Raw genomic sequence first — 15,700 nt, 5'->3', positions numbered from 1 at the left:
ATAGGCAGGAAAACTAAACAAGGTAAAAATTTAAAACGTGAAAAAAAAGACCATGAACAAAACTGAGTATTAGTCTCACTAATGAATGTTCTACCCTATGATCAATCTTTTATAGATTATGGTAGCCACTATTCTGTGGCAGAATACTGCACGGAGTTCTGGTTAATCCAAGAGCGGCCTTACCTCGCACACCGGAGAGGTCTCCAGCTGTATTTGACCACTGTAGGAATAAAGAAAAGGGCAAAAAGTGAAATTTAAAGCATACATATTTCAATGTAGAAAGAGAAAATATATTCAGTTACAAGAAGGTCAACATACTTTAGTGCAGAATCTTGTAAGTCTAAGGCTTCTGCTGATTCCATAGGATAAAAGTTTACAACATTTCTCTCTGTAATATTGGTGCTTAATCTAAAGAGAAGGGGGAAGAAGATGTTAGCAAATTTATTAAACTTTCCATATGTTCTATGATTTTAATAAATCCAATGCTTTGGGTCATATTTAGTTTATAGTTTTAGTATATTAAAAAGTTATGTTTATCATTAAATTAAGTAATCAAAGATTTATGGTAGAACTTTCAAACCACATTGTATTTTCCCACCCACCATGGGCCAGATTTTATACAATTTTAATTTTCAATCTGTTATTGGTATTGAAATCTAACTTACTTGCAATATAACAGTAATTTCTGCTAAAGCCATAATATTCATAGATAGCACACACTAAGTTCTATTCTAGAACTTGATGAATTTACAGAAGCAGATAAAATTGGTAAGAGTACTATATCATATGTACCAAGAGCATTTTGTTTCAATGGGAAGATACCTCTGACATACATGAATACTCTCACTTCAAAAATTAAAATTCATAAGCTATTTGATATGCAATTTTATTTGTGAAATTGTCTTAAAGATAGTTTTTGAATTTCTGCAATTTTGAGTTGAATCTTTCTAAGATCTGTAAAACCAGGAATTGCTGTGCATCAAATAAAGGTTACAAGGCTATCTTTAAAGAAGAGATGAGTCACATTATATATGTTTACTGAAAATGCTATCAAACCAATAATCAGAAATCCTTAAGAAAAGAAACCAAGATAAAGGCAAAATACGGTACCAATCTTCAACTAGATTTTCTGATGTTAAGGTTGTATGAAAGGTTAATCCTATAATCAGCCGCTTAATGCAAACAAAAAGTTTGGATCTATGAAATATGAGATAAAGGAAAAACTAAATATGCATGTAAAGTTTTTATTATTAATAGTCAGTCCCAAGCAGCTAGAAATAAATGACCCCTTGAAGTGCTCTCTCTTTATAAAAACAAACATAGGACTCTTTTTAAATTACCATTATACTAGCTCACAGAAACATTATTATACATTAGAACTTTCCTATTGTGATAATTATTTCAGGATGAACAACAAAGATAAAAAGCAGCCAAAGGAGTGGATAATTTTAGGGAGGAAATGAAATCCATACAAAGTTTAATGTGTTTTAAAATGACACTCCATAAAGATGTAAATCAATTAGCTCTTGGAAGTTTACTCAGGGCTCTTTTCTCCCACAATTCAAGCACACACCCACCATTCCGACTTGCTGGACATTCTTGGCAACTCATTGCCTCAAATGTTTCCAAACTGGAGAGGAATCTGGAGATCCTCAGGTCATTCCACTTCTCATGAAGGAAGACGAAACTAAGGCCCAGAGCTGGGAACCCTCTTCCAGGTCCCTAGGATTTTTACTACTGGGCTCCAGTCCCACATTCCCAAGCCACTTCTATTTCCACCAAACTAGGCTGTTCTTTTTCCCTTTGGGGTTCACATATTAATCAATCTCAAATTTGTAAGAAAAGTGTATTGGAGGAGTGATACAAAATATAAAAGGTGGAAGTATTAAAACACTATGAAGTTTGAAGGCCCCAATTGGGGCCTTCTCTGTGTCACATCATGTCTTCACGGCTCGTTGCTGGACTCATGCTCCATCCCCATCGATACGCTTGGCCTTGGGACTCTCATCCTCCTTAGAAGGCTCTGTTACTGCAGCAGAATATGAAAATGGCTTTTTTTTTTTTTTAAAGATCTTATTTATTTGAGAGAGAACATGAGAGAAAGAACACAAGCAGGGGGCAGGGGGAGTGGGAGGGGGAGAAGGAGGTTCCCTGAAGAGCAGAGAGCCCGGTGTGGGGCTCCATCCCAGGACCCTGAGATCATTACCTGAGCCAAAGGCAGAGGCTTAACCCACTGAGCCACCCAGGCATCCCTGAAAACGACTTTCAAACCTAAGTCTCGAAGCCCCAAAACTGAACACTTAGCAGCAGAGTGGACGTTGCCATCTTGGATTTTTTTTTCAGTGCATCCTACGCTGACCCCAACATCTTCCTCTTCAAACCTGCGGCCCCTCCTTGTTCCCCACCTCAGGTAACGAGAAGGGGCTCAGATCTAAACACTTTGGACAGTTCCTTCCACTGTTCTCACCACCCACTTCAAATGATCACTAAAGAACTACAACACTACTTACCACTGAGTATCTCCAATTTACAAAATCTAAAGAAAAATATCAATTTAGAAATACCTACAGAAAACACACCACTGTAATATATTTCCTTCTAGTTTTAACTTTTTCTAGGTTTCTGACATGACTGAGACCCAATGTTGTCTCTATAATTGGGATCAAACCTTTGCATTTTATATACTTTTTGAAGTGAACATTATAAAATGAACATTCTAAAGTATACTGGAAACTTTAAAAAAAATCCATCGTATCAGCTACATTATAGTCCATCTTATTAATTAATACTTATACTTAGTTATCCCCAAACTATTAGATTATTTCCTTTTCCCCAAATATTTGCTATAAAAACACCCTCCTCTTTACAATCTTTGTTCATATCTCTTTGTGTCTCAGGATAAATTTTTAGAATTTATTCAGAATGTTTATATATTTTATAGGCTATGGCCACATACTACTAGGATGTCTTCTAGAATGGTTTTGCCAATTTACCTTCCTACTAACAGTTTAGATATTATTTCAAATCCTCACCATCCTAAAAGGTAAGTACTTGGATCCCATCTTTTAGATGAGGAAATGGGCGAGCAGAGTAGCTCTATCTTACCCAGACTAATGGTGTGGGAGCAGAGTTCAGAACCAGTGGCTGGCAGATCCCAAGCATGTTCTTCTTCCCAGATAGTCTGCTTCCCCATTCTTTATAATTTCACGTAAATACACAATACACACACTCTCTCTTGTCCCTGTTTCCTCTCGTTGACTGCCCTGGTTTAGGATATGAAGCTCACTTCTTTCAGGAGTACACCTTGATTAGGCATTCACTAATAAGCTAAGCTCTGAGCCAAACATTAGGGACAGCTGGCAACATAAAGAGTCATATTTGGAAACCACCACTACCTCCCTTGACATATAAAATAAGGTCTGGCTCCTCAACCCAGCATTCAAAGGCACCCCCAGGAGCCCCCGCTGCCCTGCTGCGGAGTCTCAGTCCTGGCTATCCATCAGAAACACTGGCAGTATTTTTGAAAAGTGCAACAGTCAGGCCCCAGCCTCACAGGTGGAGTTGGGTGTCTGGGTTTTGAATGTTCCACAAGCAGTACTGAAGCACAGAGAAGGCAGAGATCATCACAACCCAAACCGTTCCAAGCCTGCTCCACTCCCTGTTGACCTCTGTGCCTTTGCCTAAGCCTTTAATTCAATCCAGGATTTGCCTTCTCCTTGAAAGGGCCAGTTATTAAAGGCCCAGATGAACTATCCCAGGCTTCACGGAGGCCAGCCCAACCACCTCTGTTTCCATCTGGGGTCAGGCCTTCACTTCCAGCACTTAAATCTATTCCACTTAAAAATAACTACTCAAGGCAATCTCTACCACCATTTAAGTTCTTAGAAGGCAAGAGCTGTGTCTTGTTCATCTTCTTATCCCCCAAGGTGCACACGGTAGATCTTCCCATGCTCTAAGCACCCAACTAATGTCTCCAAAACCGAAATGCCTTTCAAATCAATTGCTGAAGATTTCCAACCACACAAACTGACCCGTCACTCTTGGGGCCAGCCGATATTGGTGGTGACCCATCACTAGCACTCTGGGACGCACGAGCCACCATTTTCATAAATTCACAAAATGTGGTGTGGTTTCCGTGTTCAACACATTCCAAGACCACATCATCTTCTTATCTGAATCCCCAGGACCCCTAAACAGTTTACCAGGAATAAGCCTGGGATACATTTCTCTAGTGATAAAGTAGTTAGGACCTGACACCAGGTATATGATCTTACTGAAAAATATTTTGTCCGTGGGAATTCCATAATCCTTCCCAAAGAAACCAAAAACTGTACCTACCGCATACAGTGTCTGTTACTGACAATGGCCAATTCAATTATAAAATTATCTTGTGACCCAAATCTTCAGAAATATATTATTTAGTTAACATATATTTAGAATCTCAGAAACCAACACAATAGTACCCGATAAACCAATTCTTTCTTTTTTGGAAGATCTCCCTGATATTTCTCTAAGTCGGGAGTTAAATTTTAAGCCATATCAAATATGCACTTTTATCATATTTCTGTTTTCTAAGAATTATACCAAAAACTCCCATATGAATTTCACGAAGGTGCCTACATTTCATTAAGGAGTAGCAAAAGGGGGAAATGATTGCAATCACTCCAGAACTGTGACTCTTCTATTTACCGATCTTGTGAGAACTCCTCTTTTTTTGGTGGTTAGACTGAGCTCAAACGGTGTGAGATAACGTACTCAATAAATTAGCACGCATTATTTACACATGAAGCCTGGGCCCAGGAAAGACGCCCATACCTGTTGGGATCTTGCAGCAAATCTACTGCTTCTCTCAGCTGTTCAATCATTGCTATATTCATGTCCTGGTCTTTGGACGAATTTACTCTGCAGCATGAACCGAGAGATAAGAACAAAAAGGATTATTGGAACGTGGCTATTGTCCAGATTCTTAAGAACAAATGTATAAAAAGCCAACTCACATATAAAAATGATCTTGACCAGCTCAACACGATAAGGAACACGTGTCAGTCCCCTGTGGAGTGGACTGCCAGAGGTAGCGGGGGTGGAGCTCCTGGGAGGGGGAAGCCCAGCCCTGCTACAATCCAGCAGGTCACACAAAGTCAACACCACGGGCCTGCCTCTGCTCCTCTATAAAACCAAGGCAGTGGTCCCACCAGGTGGTTCTCACAATGAGCTTTCCTGAGCCCCGGGAGTGGGGGGGATGCACAGGGTACCCAGCTGCAGCAAGTCTGCACCACTTCTGGGTCTTCCAGCTCCGGAGCAACCAGTGTGCCCGGTTTTGTGGCTTTCACACAATACGGGACTTCGCTGGGGGATAGTTGTTCTCAGTGCGGGTTTTTTATGCAGCAAAATCATCTGTGGCACTTAAAAAAAAAAAAAAAAAAGCCAAGCTGGATACTGGGGCTTGGGCTTTTTACTAAGCTCCATAGGCAGCGTTGAGAACAACAGATGAAAGATTTTGAATGGAGTTTCCAAAGCTTTATGCACCGCTGGCCCTTAAATGACACAGGTGTGAACTGCATGGGTCCACTTATACATGTTTTTTTTTCAATAAATATTGGAAAATTTTTTAGAGATTTGTAACAATTTGAAAAAATTCACAGATGAACTGCATAGCCCAGAAGTACTGAGAAAGGGAAAAATTAGTTATTATTCTAAGAATACAGTATATAATACATATAAGAATATGTTAATCAACTGTTTATGTTATTGGTAAGTCTTCTGGTCAACAGATCATTAGTAGTTTAGTTTCAGGGAGGATTGAAAATTAGATGCAGACTTTTGATTGCACCCAACCCCTGCATTTTTCAAGGGTCAGCTATAGTTTAAAAAAACACCCTCCCTCTAAAATCTCTTTCCCCATAACCCTATGATTCTGTAATCAAACTAGTCCTCTTTGACATTATAGCAATATATTCAAAGAATAGTTGATAATACTGGACAGTGATTTGAAAGGAACTTAGCAGTGTTTTTAAAAGTCAGGAGAAATTTGATGATGGTTACTGCTTTCCACTATAGAACATGAGCCAATGTGTTTCTGAGTGGAGAAACCTTTCAACAGTATAGTAAATCCTCACTAAGGGGAAATCTCTCCCAAGGTATAAAGGAGGATCCAGGCCTACATGCCAGATCATGGAAAACAAAATCCTGGGAACCAAAAATCTACTGTATGTCACATGGTTCAAGCTCAATTCCCCTGGAAATCATTCAATGTCTGATAGATGACTCATGCCCTCCCCTGTAAAGCTGTCCAAGTAAAATCCTCAGATGTAACAGAGTTCGAGGGATATCCATCTGATGTGAGATTTCTTGGGTTCAATCCCACCCTCTGTGACCTTGGGGCAGTCTCTCTGTGTCTCAGTTTTGTCCCATGTGAAATGGGGGATAATGATAGAACTTACAGGATTGTTGTAAAGATGACATGAGTTACTACCTGTGAAGTATTTAGGACAGTGCCTAGCACACAGTATTTAATAAATGCTAGCTATTACAACTGTTAGACATGGGACCGAGACATGAGAGGTATATGGTTTTCTCAGACCTTGAATCTGAAGACAGTTCAAGGTAGAGGGTGATGGAGACTATATAGTGCTCTTGGTCCAGTGGTTGGTTTCTTCAGGCAAATGGAAGTAAGCTAGAATCTCCAGCATAGGAAATTTATCTAATTTCCTGAATCACATTCCATCCACAGCCTCTAGTCAGATAAAACTCCCTGCCAAGGAAGAGGTCTAGCCTTCCGCTGAGACAATAAGCATCTGACAGAGAAAAACTTGCAACTTACCGATATAACATTGGGCGAGACTATCAGCTTGCCCAAAGAAAAGGAGAGCAAAATTCTAGCATTTTACAGGGCTGCCTTCAGCTTGAACTATGAACTTTACAGGATAGTGGCTCATAACCAGGCCCTGGGTACTCACATTCCCTCAGACTGCCAGTGCGTGTCCTCTTCTATCCGCAGCAGTTCTTCACAGTCCTCAGCCCTATCCTGTGGACAGAACATACAGGTCTTCTCAGAGCCACTGGCTGTCAAGAGTCAAGAGTCAAACCCTGCCTTAGTCCATGTTCACAGTAGCATTATTCTCAACAGCCAAAAGTGGGAAACAATCCAAGTGTCCATCTATAGATGAAAGGATAAGCAAAATGTGGTCTATACATACAACAGAATGTCACCCAGCCTTCAACAGGAAGGAAGTTCTGACACATGCCTTAACAATGGTGAACCCACAGGACATCCCGCTTAGTGAAGTCAGTCAGTCACAAGAAGCCAAAGACTGTAAGACTCCAGTTCTATGAGCTGCCTACAGGGGTCCCTCATAGAGACAGAAAGCAGAATGATGGCTACCAGGGGTGAAGGGAGGAGGGAATGGGAAATTAAAGTTGAACAGGTACAGTGTTTTTGTTTGACAAGATGGAAAGAGTTCTGGAAATGGACGGTGGTGATTGTTGCACAACAATGTGAATGTACTCACCACAGAACTGCACACTTCAATATGGCAAAATGGTAAATTTTATGTTACATGTATTTTACCACAATTAAAAATAAAATAAAAAAAAACAAAAACAAAAACCCCTGACCCAGGACCACAGCACCTGTTAACTTAGAGTCAGAAATGTAAAGCTTAATTCTATTTCCTATTGCCCTCTTAGCACCTCTGGACATTCAGATGCCTCTGTTAGTTGGGCTTGTTGGTCACATGAGGAAGCGCCTTCTACTTTTTGTGAGAAGAGAGGAGTGTGTGTGCGTGCGCACATGTGTGTATTCTTGGGGGAAAAGAAAGCGCAAAATACTGAACAGAAAATGCCTCAAATTGTATCTAATAGTTTCATGTGTACCGCACCCAGATTTCACTGAAATGTCTCTCCCCACCCAAAACACACACCGTTATTATTCCAAATAAATGTGATGGGCTTAGTTAGCACAATGTGTCTCTCTGCTAAGACTTCCATGTGCTTCTGTCCACTGTCAGCTCTGACACAGAGCCCTGCTGCCGTAACTCAGCCTACAGCCAGCAAAGGAGCCACCCCTGAATGGTGGTACATTCCTTGGGCAAGGAAGGAACAACAGACAGACACAAGGACTGACTGACACACTGTTAACTAACTCAGACCCAGCCCATCCTCTAGATATATCATTGAGAAGAGTCTTCTTCTGAGGAAGTAGCTAGCACTGGATGCCAGCCTCAGGCTTAAAAAACACTCAGGCTTTTCTTTATTAATTATAGATACAGTGCATAGTAAAATAAACACAGAAATTCCTGTGTCACTATCCAAATAACAGTGAGATTCGTGGGTGAAAATATACTACCAGAAATGAGCAAAAGAATATGCTCTAATCTCTCTTTGTTGGGTTTCAACTACAGGAGCCATGCGTATTTCCTTCTAATTCTCAATGTCATAATAAAAGAATAGCCAATAATATAAAATACCAATATTTTTCAATATGCAAAATAGGACTAACAGATTTTTTTTGCTAAGTTACAGGGTTATACAGTTCATTCTCATTATTTGTGGGTTTCATTTTTATGAATTTACCTACTTACTAAAATTTATTTGTGAATCAATCAATAAATCAATACTTGTGGGGATTCTGTAGAGCAGTGAAAACCTTGGGTCCACAATGGGCATGTGTTCCCAGATGAGCAAAACAAAGCAATGCTCTGCCCTCTTACTGACCCAGCCCAGCAGCCATCCCAGCACCAACCTCAGGAAACAAGGACCAGCACCGAGAGACCTCACCCCTGCTTTACCACAGTAAGCCTGGGACCATCATCTCTCATGAGTCTCAGTGAAAATGAATTTTATCCAATTACCCTTGTGATTCCTGGGGGCCACAATCCGAGCCAGAAGGACTGGCAGAAACACACCAATCATGTCTCAAAGTGGAACCTTCACTACCAGTGTTAGTACAGGGCTAGTGTTCTACTCTCTGTGTTGCAACTGTGACGAAAGGTCACCGGAGAATGCAGTGACTTCTTCCAACCTTTCAACACCTCAGTGCAAGGATGAGAGCTCAGGAGTAAGTGTCCTCAGAGTGACCTTCCCAGAAAGAGAAGACATCCGTTTCTAGATTTTAAAAGTCTCCACTTTTTTCTCTATACTACGGACATACTCCCAAGAAAAGCATTCACCTAGAATACATGGAAAAGAACGTGAAATTGTCTACTTTAACTTTTAATGATGGTAATGCTGACCCGTCTGCTAACTTGTCATGCACTGAGAGGTGGAAAGCTAACTGATCACTGAATATAAAGGAAATCGGACACATTTACAGACACACACGAGATGTATCACAGCGACCAGCTCCTAACGTCAGGAAATAGACACCCCATGCTTTGAGAAGATATTTTAGAAACCTGAGGAAACTGGCAGTAAGTTGACATTTAAGGTGATGGATTGGTAACCTTGAACATAAATGCAACGGCACCAAACAGAAGAAAATTTTTTAAAAATTAGCAGATTTTCAACTTGCCTTAATATAGGTTATAAATTCTGAACGGAGAACGTCTGTTCCATCAGTAAATTGGTCTCTTTCTTCTCCTGAGTTGTCATTGTCACCCAAAAGGGAAGGCTCTGGTTGAAATTCCTGATTAAAGTCCCCTATTAGGAAAACATAGAGAAAGACAAAAAGATGGTTTCATGAAGAGATGTGCAAAGCACAGATGACCCTCATATACCATCAGACTACTTTCAGTCACTGCTCTTGCTTCTTCTGGAGGTTTTATGAACGACCCACTTGTCTCTTTCCTGAAGAGTGGGATGAAAAGATGAATGAAGGAAGAAAAAGAGAAAAAGAAATAGAAAGCTCCCCCCCAACCCCATGGCAAACTGGAAAGTCTAGGCCTCTCTATGGCTTCATACCTTTAAGAAATGAAATCTCTTATAACTTTCTTAAGAAACAGAGGAAAACAAGTTTGAAAGAGGCAAAAAAAAAAAAAAAAAAAGTTTGAACGAGGCAAAAGAAACACCAAGCAGATCTAAGCAGATCTCTTCTCCATGATCTGCAAACTGAAAAGAAGTGAGTAGGGCACCCTTTAAGAACTCCTACCCAGAATACCCACTTCTAGAACACAGAGGAAAAAACTCACTGGTAACAAATTACGTATTTCTTTTATTTTAAAAATTTGCCTGACACTACCTTGTAGACCATATCATGTTACACAGCTTATCCAAGTTAATAATATGGCAATTATGTTTTTGCATAGAGTATACAGTAATTTTTGGGGGGGACAATGTATGGTTCCAATCAAAACCTCAGATACGTGTAAATGCTAAACTTAAAAACCTGAAGGTAGAAAGTGAAAGCAAACACTGGACATTGATTTGGTTCACATGGCTTTCCCATCACTAATGAGAGCATTTTCAAAGATTTAGGGAGAAAATCTGCATATTAATCTAGTTCTATACTGTTCATATATCATGAAGTCATCTCTGCCACAAATCATTAAACACTAAATTTTAGTATTTTCTATAAAAGTCATTGAATAAACAGGAGCAGTAAAAATATAATCAATATAATATACTGATTATATAATATATTATATAATCAAATGAGGGCTCCTCACCAAGATATGAAATACACTGCTAGGATTTTCAAGGTATATAGGTCATAAAGTACTTTGTGATCACTTGGTGATTATTAGAGAACCACAGAATTTGACAGCTACTGAAGATCTTACGTATTAATTAATCTAATCACCTCACTTAAAGGTAAGAGAACTAACATCATTTGTCTTGTCCAAAGTCAAGTGGATTCCTGGGCACGCATCTCAACTACATTTCCCATCTTCATGTGTAACAGATGTGGCCATGTATCCAGGCCTACCTTGTAAGCGATGGGCACTTCTAGGCTCAATCCACTAAAAACCTCCTGTGAGCAAGCCTCTGTGCTTGGCCAGCTTCTACCTTAAAACAGGACTTGGAAACTTTGGAAATCTCGTGTTTCAGATGGTGGAGTCACAACATGAAAGCAGTCTGGGCCTTTGAATCATTGCTTGGAGGGGAGTTGCCTTTCAATCATGAACTCACATGTAGACTCGATTTGTACTGTGTTAAGCCAATGAGATTCGGGATTTTATGTGCTACAACCACTGGTGTTTCCTAATATATCTATATGTCAATATGTGCTTTCCAAGAATGGATTTAAAGGCTGTTATAAAATCTTCACAATGAGAATCACTCTACTACTTATTAGCTGTGTGATCACTGGCAAGTTAAAGTCTCTGAGCCTTGGTTCCCTCACCTATAAAATGGAGACAATTAGAATGTCCATCTCAGAGTTCTGAACTTTAAATGAGGTCACCTTCACAGATTAGCACAGAGCCGGGTGCACAGAAACACTCAATAAACTCAAGCTAATACCATGGCCCTATTTGTGTAGATTATAAACAGAGTATTTGAAACTTAAAACAAGCACTTTCTCCCCATCTTTCATTCTCACACCTTTAACGGGGCTAAGGCGATGGCATGAGTCCTCCTTGATGATCTGTTCTTCTTCCATGATATTTGACATTGGCACATTGAGGCTAACAGTGTCTTCATCAGAAGGCTAAAAAGAAACAGTGCACTGCTTCATTCAAGGGACAAGCATTATCAGTGTGGATTAAGAGAATGCTATGTGATTAAAAAAAATACTGTTGATTCTCAAAAACATAATATTGAGTAAAAAAATGAGATACAAAGAACCATTCCACTTACATAAGTTCAAATCCCAGCAAAAATTAATCTGTGCTATTTGAGGACTCTGACCGCTCTTGGCTTGCATGGTGGATGCATGCATGGGCCTTCTGGGGTGCTGGTAAAGCTCTGTTTCTTGCACTGGCGGCTGGCAATGTGGGTGTGTTCACTTTGACAAAATTCATTGAGCTAGCACTCAAGTGTTTCTCTGTACATATGTTTTGAGCTGAAAGTTTGTCAGGTACCTGATGGCATTGCCAACCTAAGAGCAACGATCAGAGCACTAAGAAGGACTATGTTATCCCTGATGGAACGAATGAGTAACTAAATATACTATATCACACTAGCCCGAGGACTGGTACTGTGAGACTGCACGACAACACCAATTTCCCAAAACTGCATTAAGGTTTCATGGCGCTAGTCACAAATAGCAGGCAATGATTTATTCACAGGGCAACAGTAAACTCCAGTTTATTTCCCTGTGGGAGACTGAGAGATACACAGGCCTTTGGGCTGCATCAGATATATAAAAGTGCTGAATGACAATAGGGCTTAAAAGGACATGTGTTCTGCACAATTTTCAGAATTTTCGATTTGGTAATCAAAGTGAGTTGTCTCAGGGGTGCTTGTTTCCCACACTAGCTGATGAAGTTTATTCAGATAATCTACGATTCTGTCACGAATGAAATCTGGAGCTTCCTTTATTTTCCTACGTCTCCATTTTCATGTTTCTATTTAGTGAGCTTTCCAAATCCCAGGGATCCTGAACCTCCACAGAACGCATTTCAGGGAATCGTGGGCTGCTCCTAATTCTTGAAGCCGTGGCTTTCAGAGTCCGGTGTTTGTTTACTTTTGGACACATGCACAAACTGGAAACTGACACAAAACAAGTGTGCATTTCATCCATTCAACAGATATTCAGCCACCAATTTTTTTTTCATGTTTATCTTGACAAAAATATATTTTAAACTTCTTGGAGACAAACGCTAAATCAATCAGACAAGGGCAACAGCCAAAGAAAGGGAATGAGATGTGCTTTCTGAACGCCACAGTGAAACAGAAGTGGGGAGCCAGAGAAACTGACCATACATGCTAACGGATTTGCCAAAGTGAAAATAGAAAGCTATATTGGATAATTCAGGGCCCTTTTCTTTCTGAAAAACAAATTGCTTGGAGGGGTTCTCAGGTAAGGAGGCTATAACATGAGACCAAAAAAAGGCCAAAGGGAAGATGCTGGCACTGATTCTGTTGAATAGAACCCTTTTTGTAGTCTTTCTTTCCGCTCTCCTCCCATCTTAAAAGCGTAGCAAAATTCCAAAGATAATGCATCTAGTTAAAAGGGAGGGAATAAACCCTTGGCCTCCTTCTAGAATGATATTAGCATCCTACTCGTATTAAGTGAGAACAAAAGGATAATGAAGTTCTTTGTGTGATGTTTTATTAACGAACTTAATTATCCTTAAAAAACAGATAAAGGATAAAGCAGAGTCTGTTTTAATTTCATAGAAAACAAGCTTAGGGTGAGTAATTTCTGAAACAATGGGACATTTCAAGGGACTTATGAGTTTTAATAAAACTAAGGGGGCTGAATTAAATACAACTTATAAAGCAATGTGTTGAGTAATTTCTCCCCCAGGGAGTCCCAGTAAAGTATTCATGTGGCTTCAGGAGAGCTATTTTCTTTTATTGAAATTGGCCTTCTTTTTCTGCCTATAAGCTCCTTTTGAAATGTTCTGTGTTAGAAAGTTTTTTCTTAAATTTACCTTAAAGTCTTTAGGGTATCCTAACTTTAATACACTGCTTTATAAAGCATTTCCTAGGAAATAAATGCAAATATCTTAGCTACATATTAACCCTCGAAGACCTGAAGAGAAGAGAGAAAAGGCATTTTTCTTGGGAGTCACACACAGTACAAACGTGAACTCCTTAAATGGGGTAACTGACTTATTAATTACATCTTCAAAGCAGTATAATGTTTCAAAACTTAATAACCACAAAACTCAAGAAATTTCCTCAGAAGGGAAGCCATAATGATACATTCATCCCCCGCCCCAGCCATCCCTTCTAGCTCCCCTGCTCAAGAAACTCCATTTCATGGTATATTAGTGAAAGGTTTGGGGGAATCTAATTATAAGCGAGATAAATGCACTGAGCTATTTATAACCACTTCAGGAAGCTCTAGTGTGGGAGGCCTCTGAGCTTACAAGTAACCCAACTTTTATTCAGTTGTCTGAAAAGAGCATAATCGAAAAGTTTCAGGAAAACAAATATTGCTGTAAAAATTATGGCTACTCAAAATGGCATTTCCTGTGGGTAAACTGCTAAAATGCAATGCATATTTGACTCCTTAACATTTACGCATGCAAATAACTTTTTTCCTAAATTATTCTGTCACTTAGAAACAAATGCTTTTATAAAAATGCCTCCTGGGTACTTGCATACCACTCTTCATCATTTCATAATATGTATGAAACATTCAAGAACATTCTAGGTAATGTAAGGAGTGTGGTGGGAGGGGGAGGGGATAGGGACATTTACAAAATATTAAATATGCAGCAAAAGCTAAAAAGAGCTCCTATTTATATAACACTTGGAGGGATTTCAAATTGCCTTCACGAACATAATCACACATTCTCACACAGATGCATTAATGCCCTTTACCGCAGAGGGGTTTAGGAACAGGCGGATAGATCTATCTCAGAAAGGAAAAAAAAGCTAATCACAAACTTTACCTCTGTGGCAGATAAACGCTTATCTCCATTATCACTTCCAACACCCGAATCCGAATCCTTCTTGCTGGGATAGATGTTATCAGTATGGAATCCATTTAGAAAAAAATTGAAATCACAAAGTTCACAACAAGATACATTAATTTATATTCAAATAATGACTTTTGCTATACAAATTTTATTATTACCATAAGACAACAAATCAGCCCAATATTAAAGGAGGGCCTAATAATCAGATAATCTTTCTAAACAGAGGACAAGATAAATTCTTTGTGTTTAGGGTTACTCTAACCAAGTAGTCTGTTCTTGAAACGGTTAAAAATTTTCTTATCTTATGAATTCTACTGTCTAGAAAAGCAAAAACTGCCTAATTGCTTTTATCTTTTATAAGAGGTTTTTGCCTCTTATGTGATTACTCTCAATAATTCTGTAAGCTTTTATCCAGTGACTAAACAAATTTGATGTCTATAAAACTAACATAATGAATACGCATTTTAAGTATTATATAAAGGTATCATTAGAGTAGGCTGAGATTCTAAGTCACCATGTTTTTGTTTTTTAAAGATTTTATTTATTTATTTGACAGACAGAGATCACAAGTAGGCAGAGAAGCAGGCAGAGAGAAGAGGAAGCAGGTTCCCTGCTGAGCAGAGAGCCCGAATGTGGGCTCGATCCCAGGACTTTGGGATCACAACCTGAGCTGAAGGCAGAGGCTTTAACCCACTGAGTCACCCAGGCGCCCCAAGTCACCATGTTTTTCAGTAGAGAGTTAAGCAAAGGTCTCTGCAGTAAAGACCTCTCAAAACAATGTATTTCTATACATGTGTCCAGTGTGGGAATTTTGCTCTTTGAAAATTCAAGGCTCAAATTATGCCACAAAAGGCCAAGGGCATGTGAAAGGATTCTAACCCTTCCGTTCCAAAAAGGAAATGGCAAAAACTATGCACACTGCATTTCTAAAAGACAATTACAAAACAAAACCTGCAGTTTTTCTTAACAACGTTCTGGAGGCAGATGAAAAATTAATAATTAAAAAGACACGCCTGAGCTTGATACGGTAGTTTTACCCTGGTAAGTCAAAAATACCTGTATTTATAGATTACAATTATAAGGAGATACATGTATGCATATAACATACATGCGTATACATACATATATACACACGCACACACAGTATTCAGGAAAGACAATTATTGATTAGAATAGGGAAAACAAGATTAGCAAGATGTCGAAAGGTTATCAACAGCACCAATTTCCTC

At 39.2% G+C, this 15,700-nt stretch overlaps 1 protein-coding gene across 4 annotated transcripts in view; it reads right to left on the bottom strand.

Moving 5' to 3' along the window:
* Positions 1-15,700, bottom strand: part of LRCH1 (leucine rich repeats and calponin homology domain containing 1) — a 195,538-nt gene that overhangs the window by 43,707 nt on the left and 136,131 nt on the right. For all 4 annotated transcript variants that reach the window (XM_080798073.1, XM_080798076.1, XM_080798074.1 and 1 more), the window contains exons 7-13: positions 14,445-14,508; positions 11,479-11,584; positions 9,509-9,636; positions 6,957-7,024; positions 4,816-4,902; positions 319-408; positions 184-220 (exon numbers count right to left, since the gene is read on the bottom strand). In XM_080798073.1, the coding sequence (XP_080654199.1) occupies positions 184-220; positions 319-408; positions 4,816-4,902; positions 6,957-7,024; positions 9,509-9,636; positions 11,479-11,584; positions 14,445-14,508 (580 nt within the window). The remainder of the gene's footprint in view (positions 1-183; positions 221-318; positions 409-4,815; positions 4,903-6,956; positions 7,025-9,508; positions 9,637-11,478; positions 11,585-14,444; positions 14,509-15,700) is intronic.

Source organism: Martes martes (genome assembly GCF_963455335.1).
Source record: "Martes martes genome assembly, chromosome: 3".
Taxonomy (NCBI): Eukaryota; Metazoa; Chordata; class Mammalia; order Carnivora; family Mustelidae; genus Martes; species Martes martes.
Note: the sequence above shows the minus strand (reverse complement) of the source record. Positions and strands in the feature narration are given on the sequence as shown.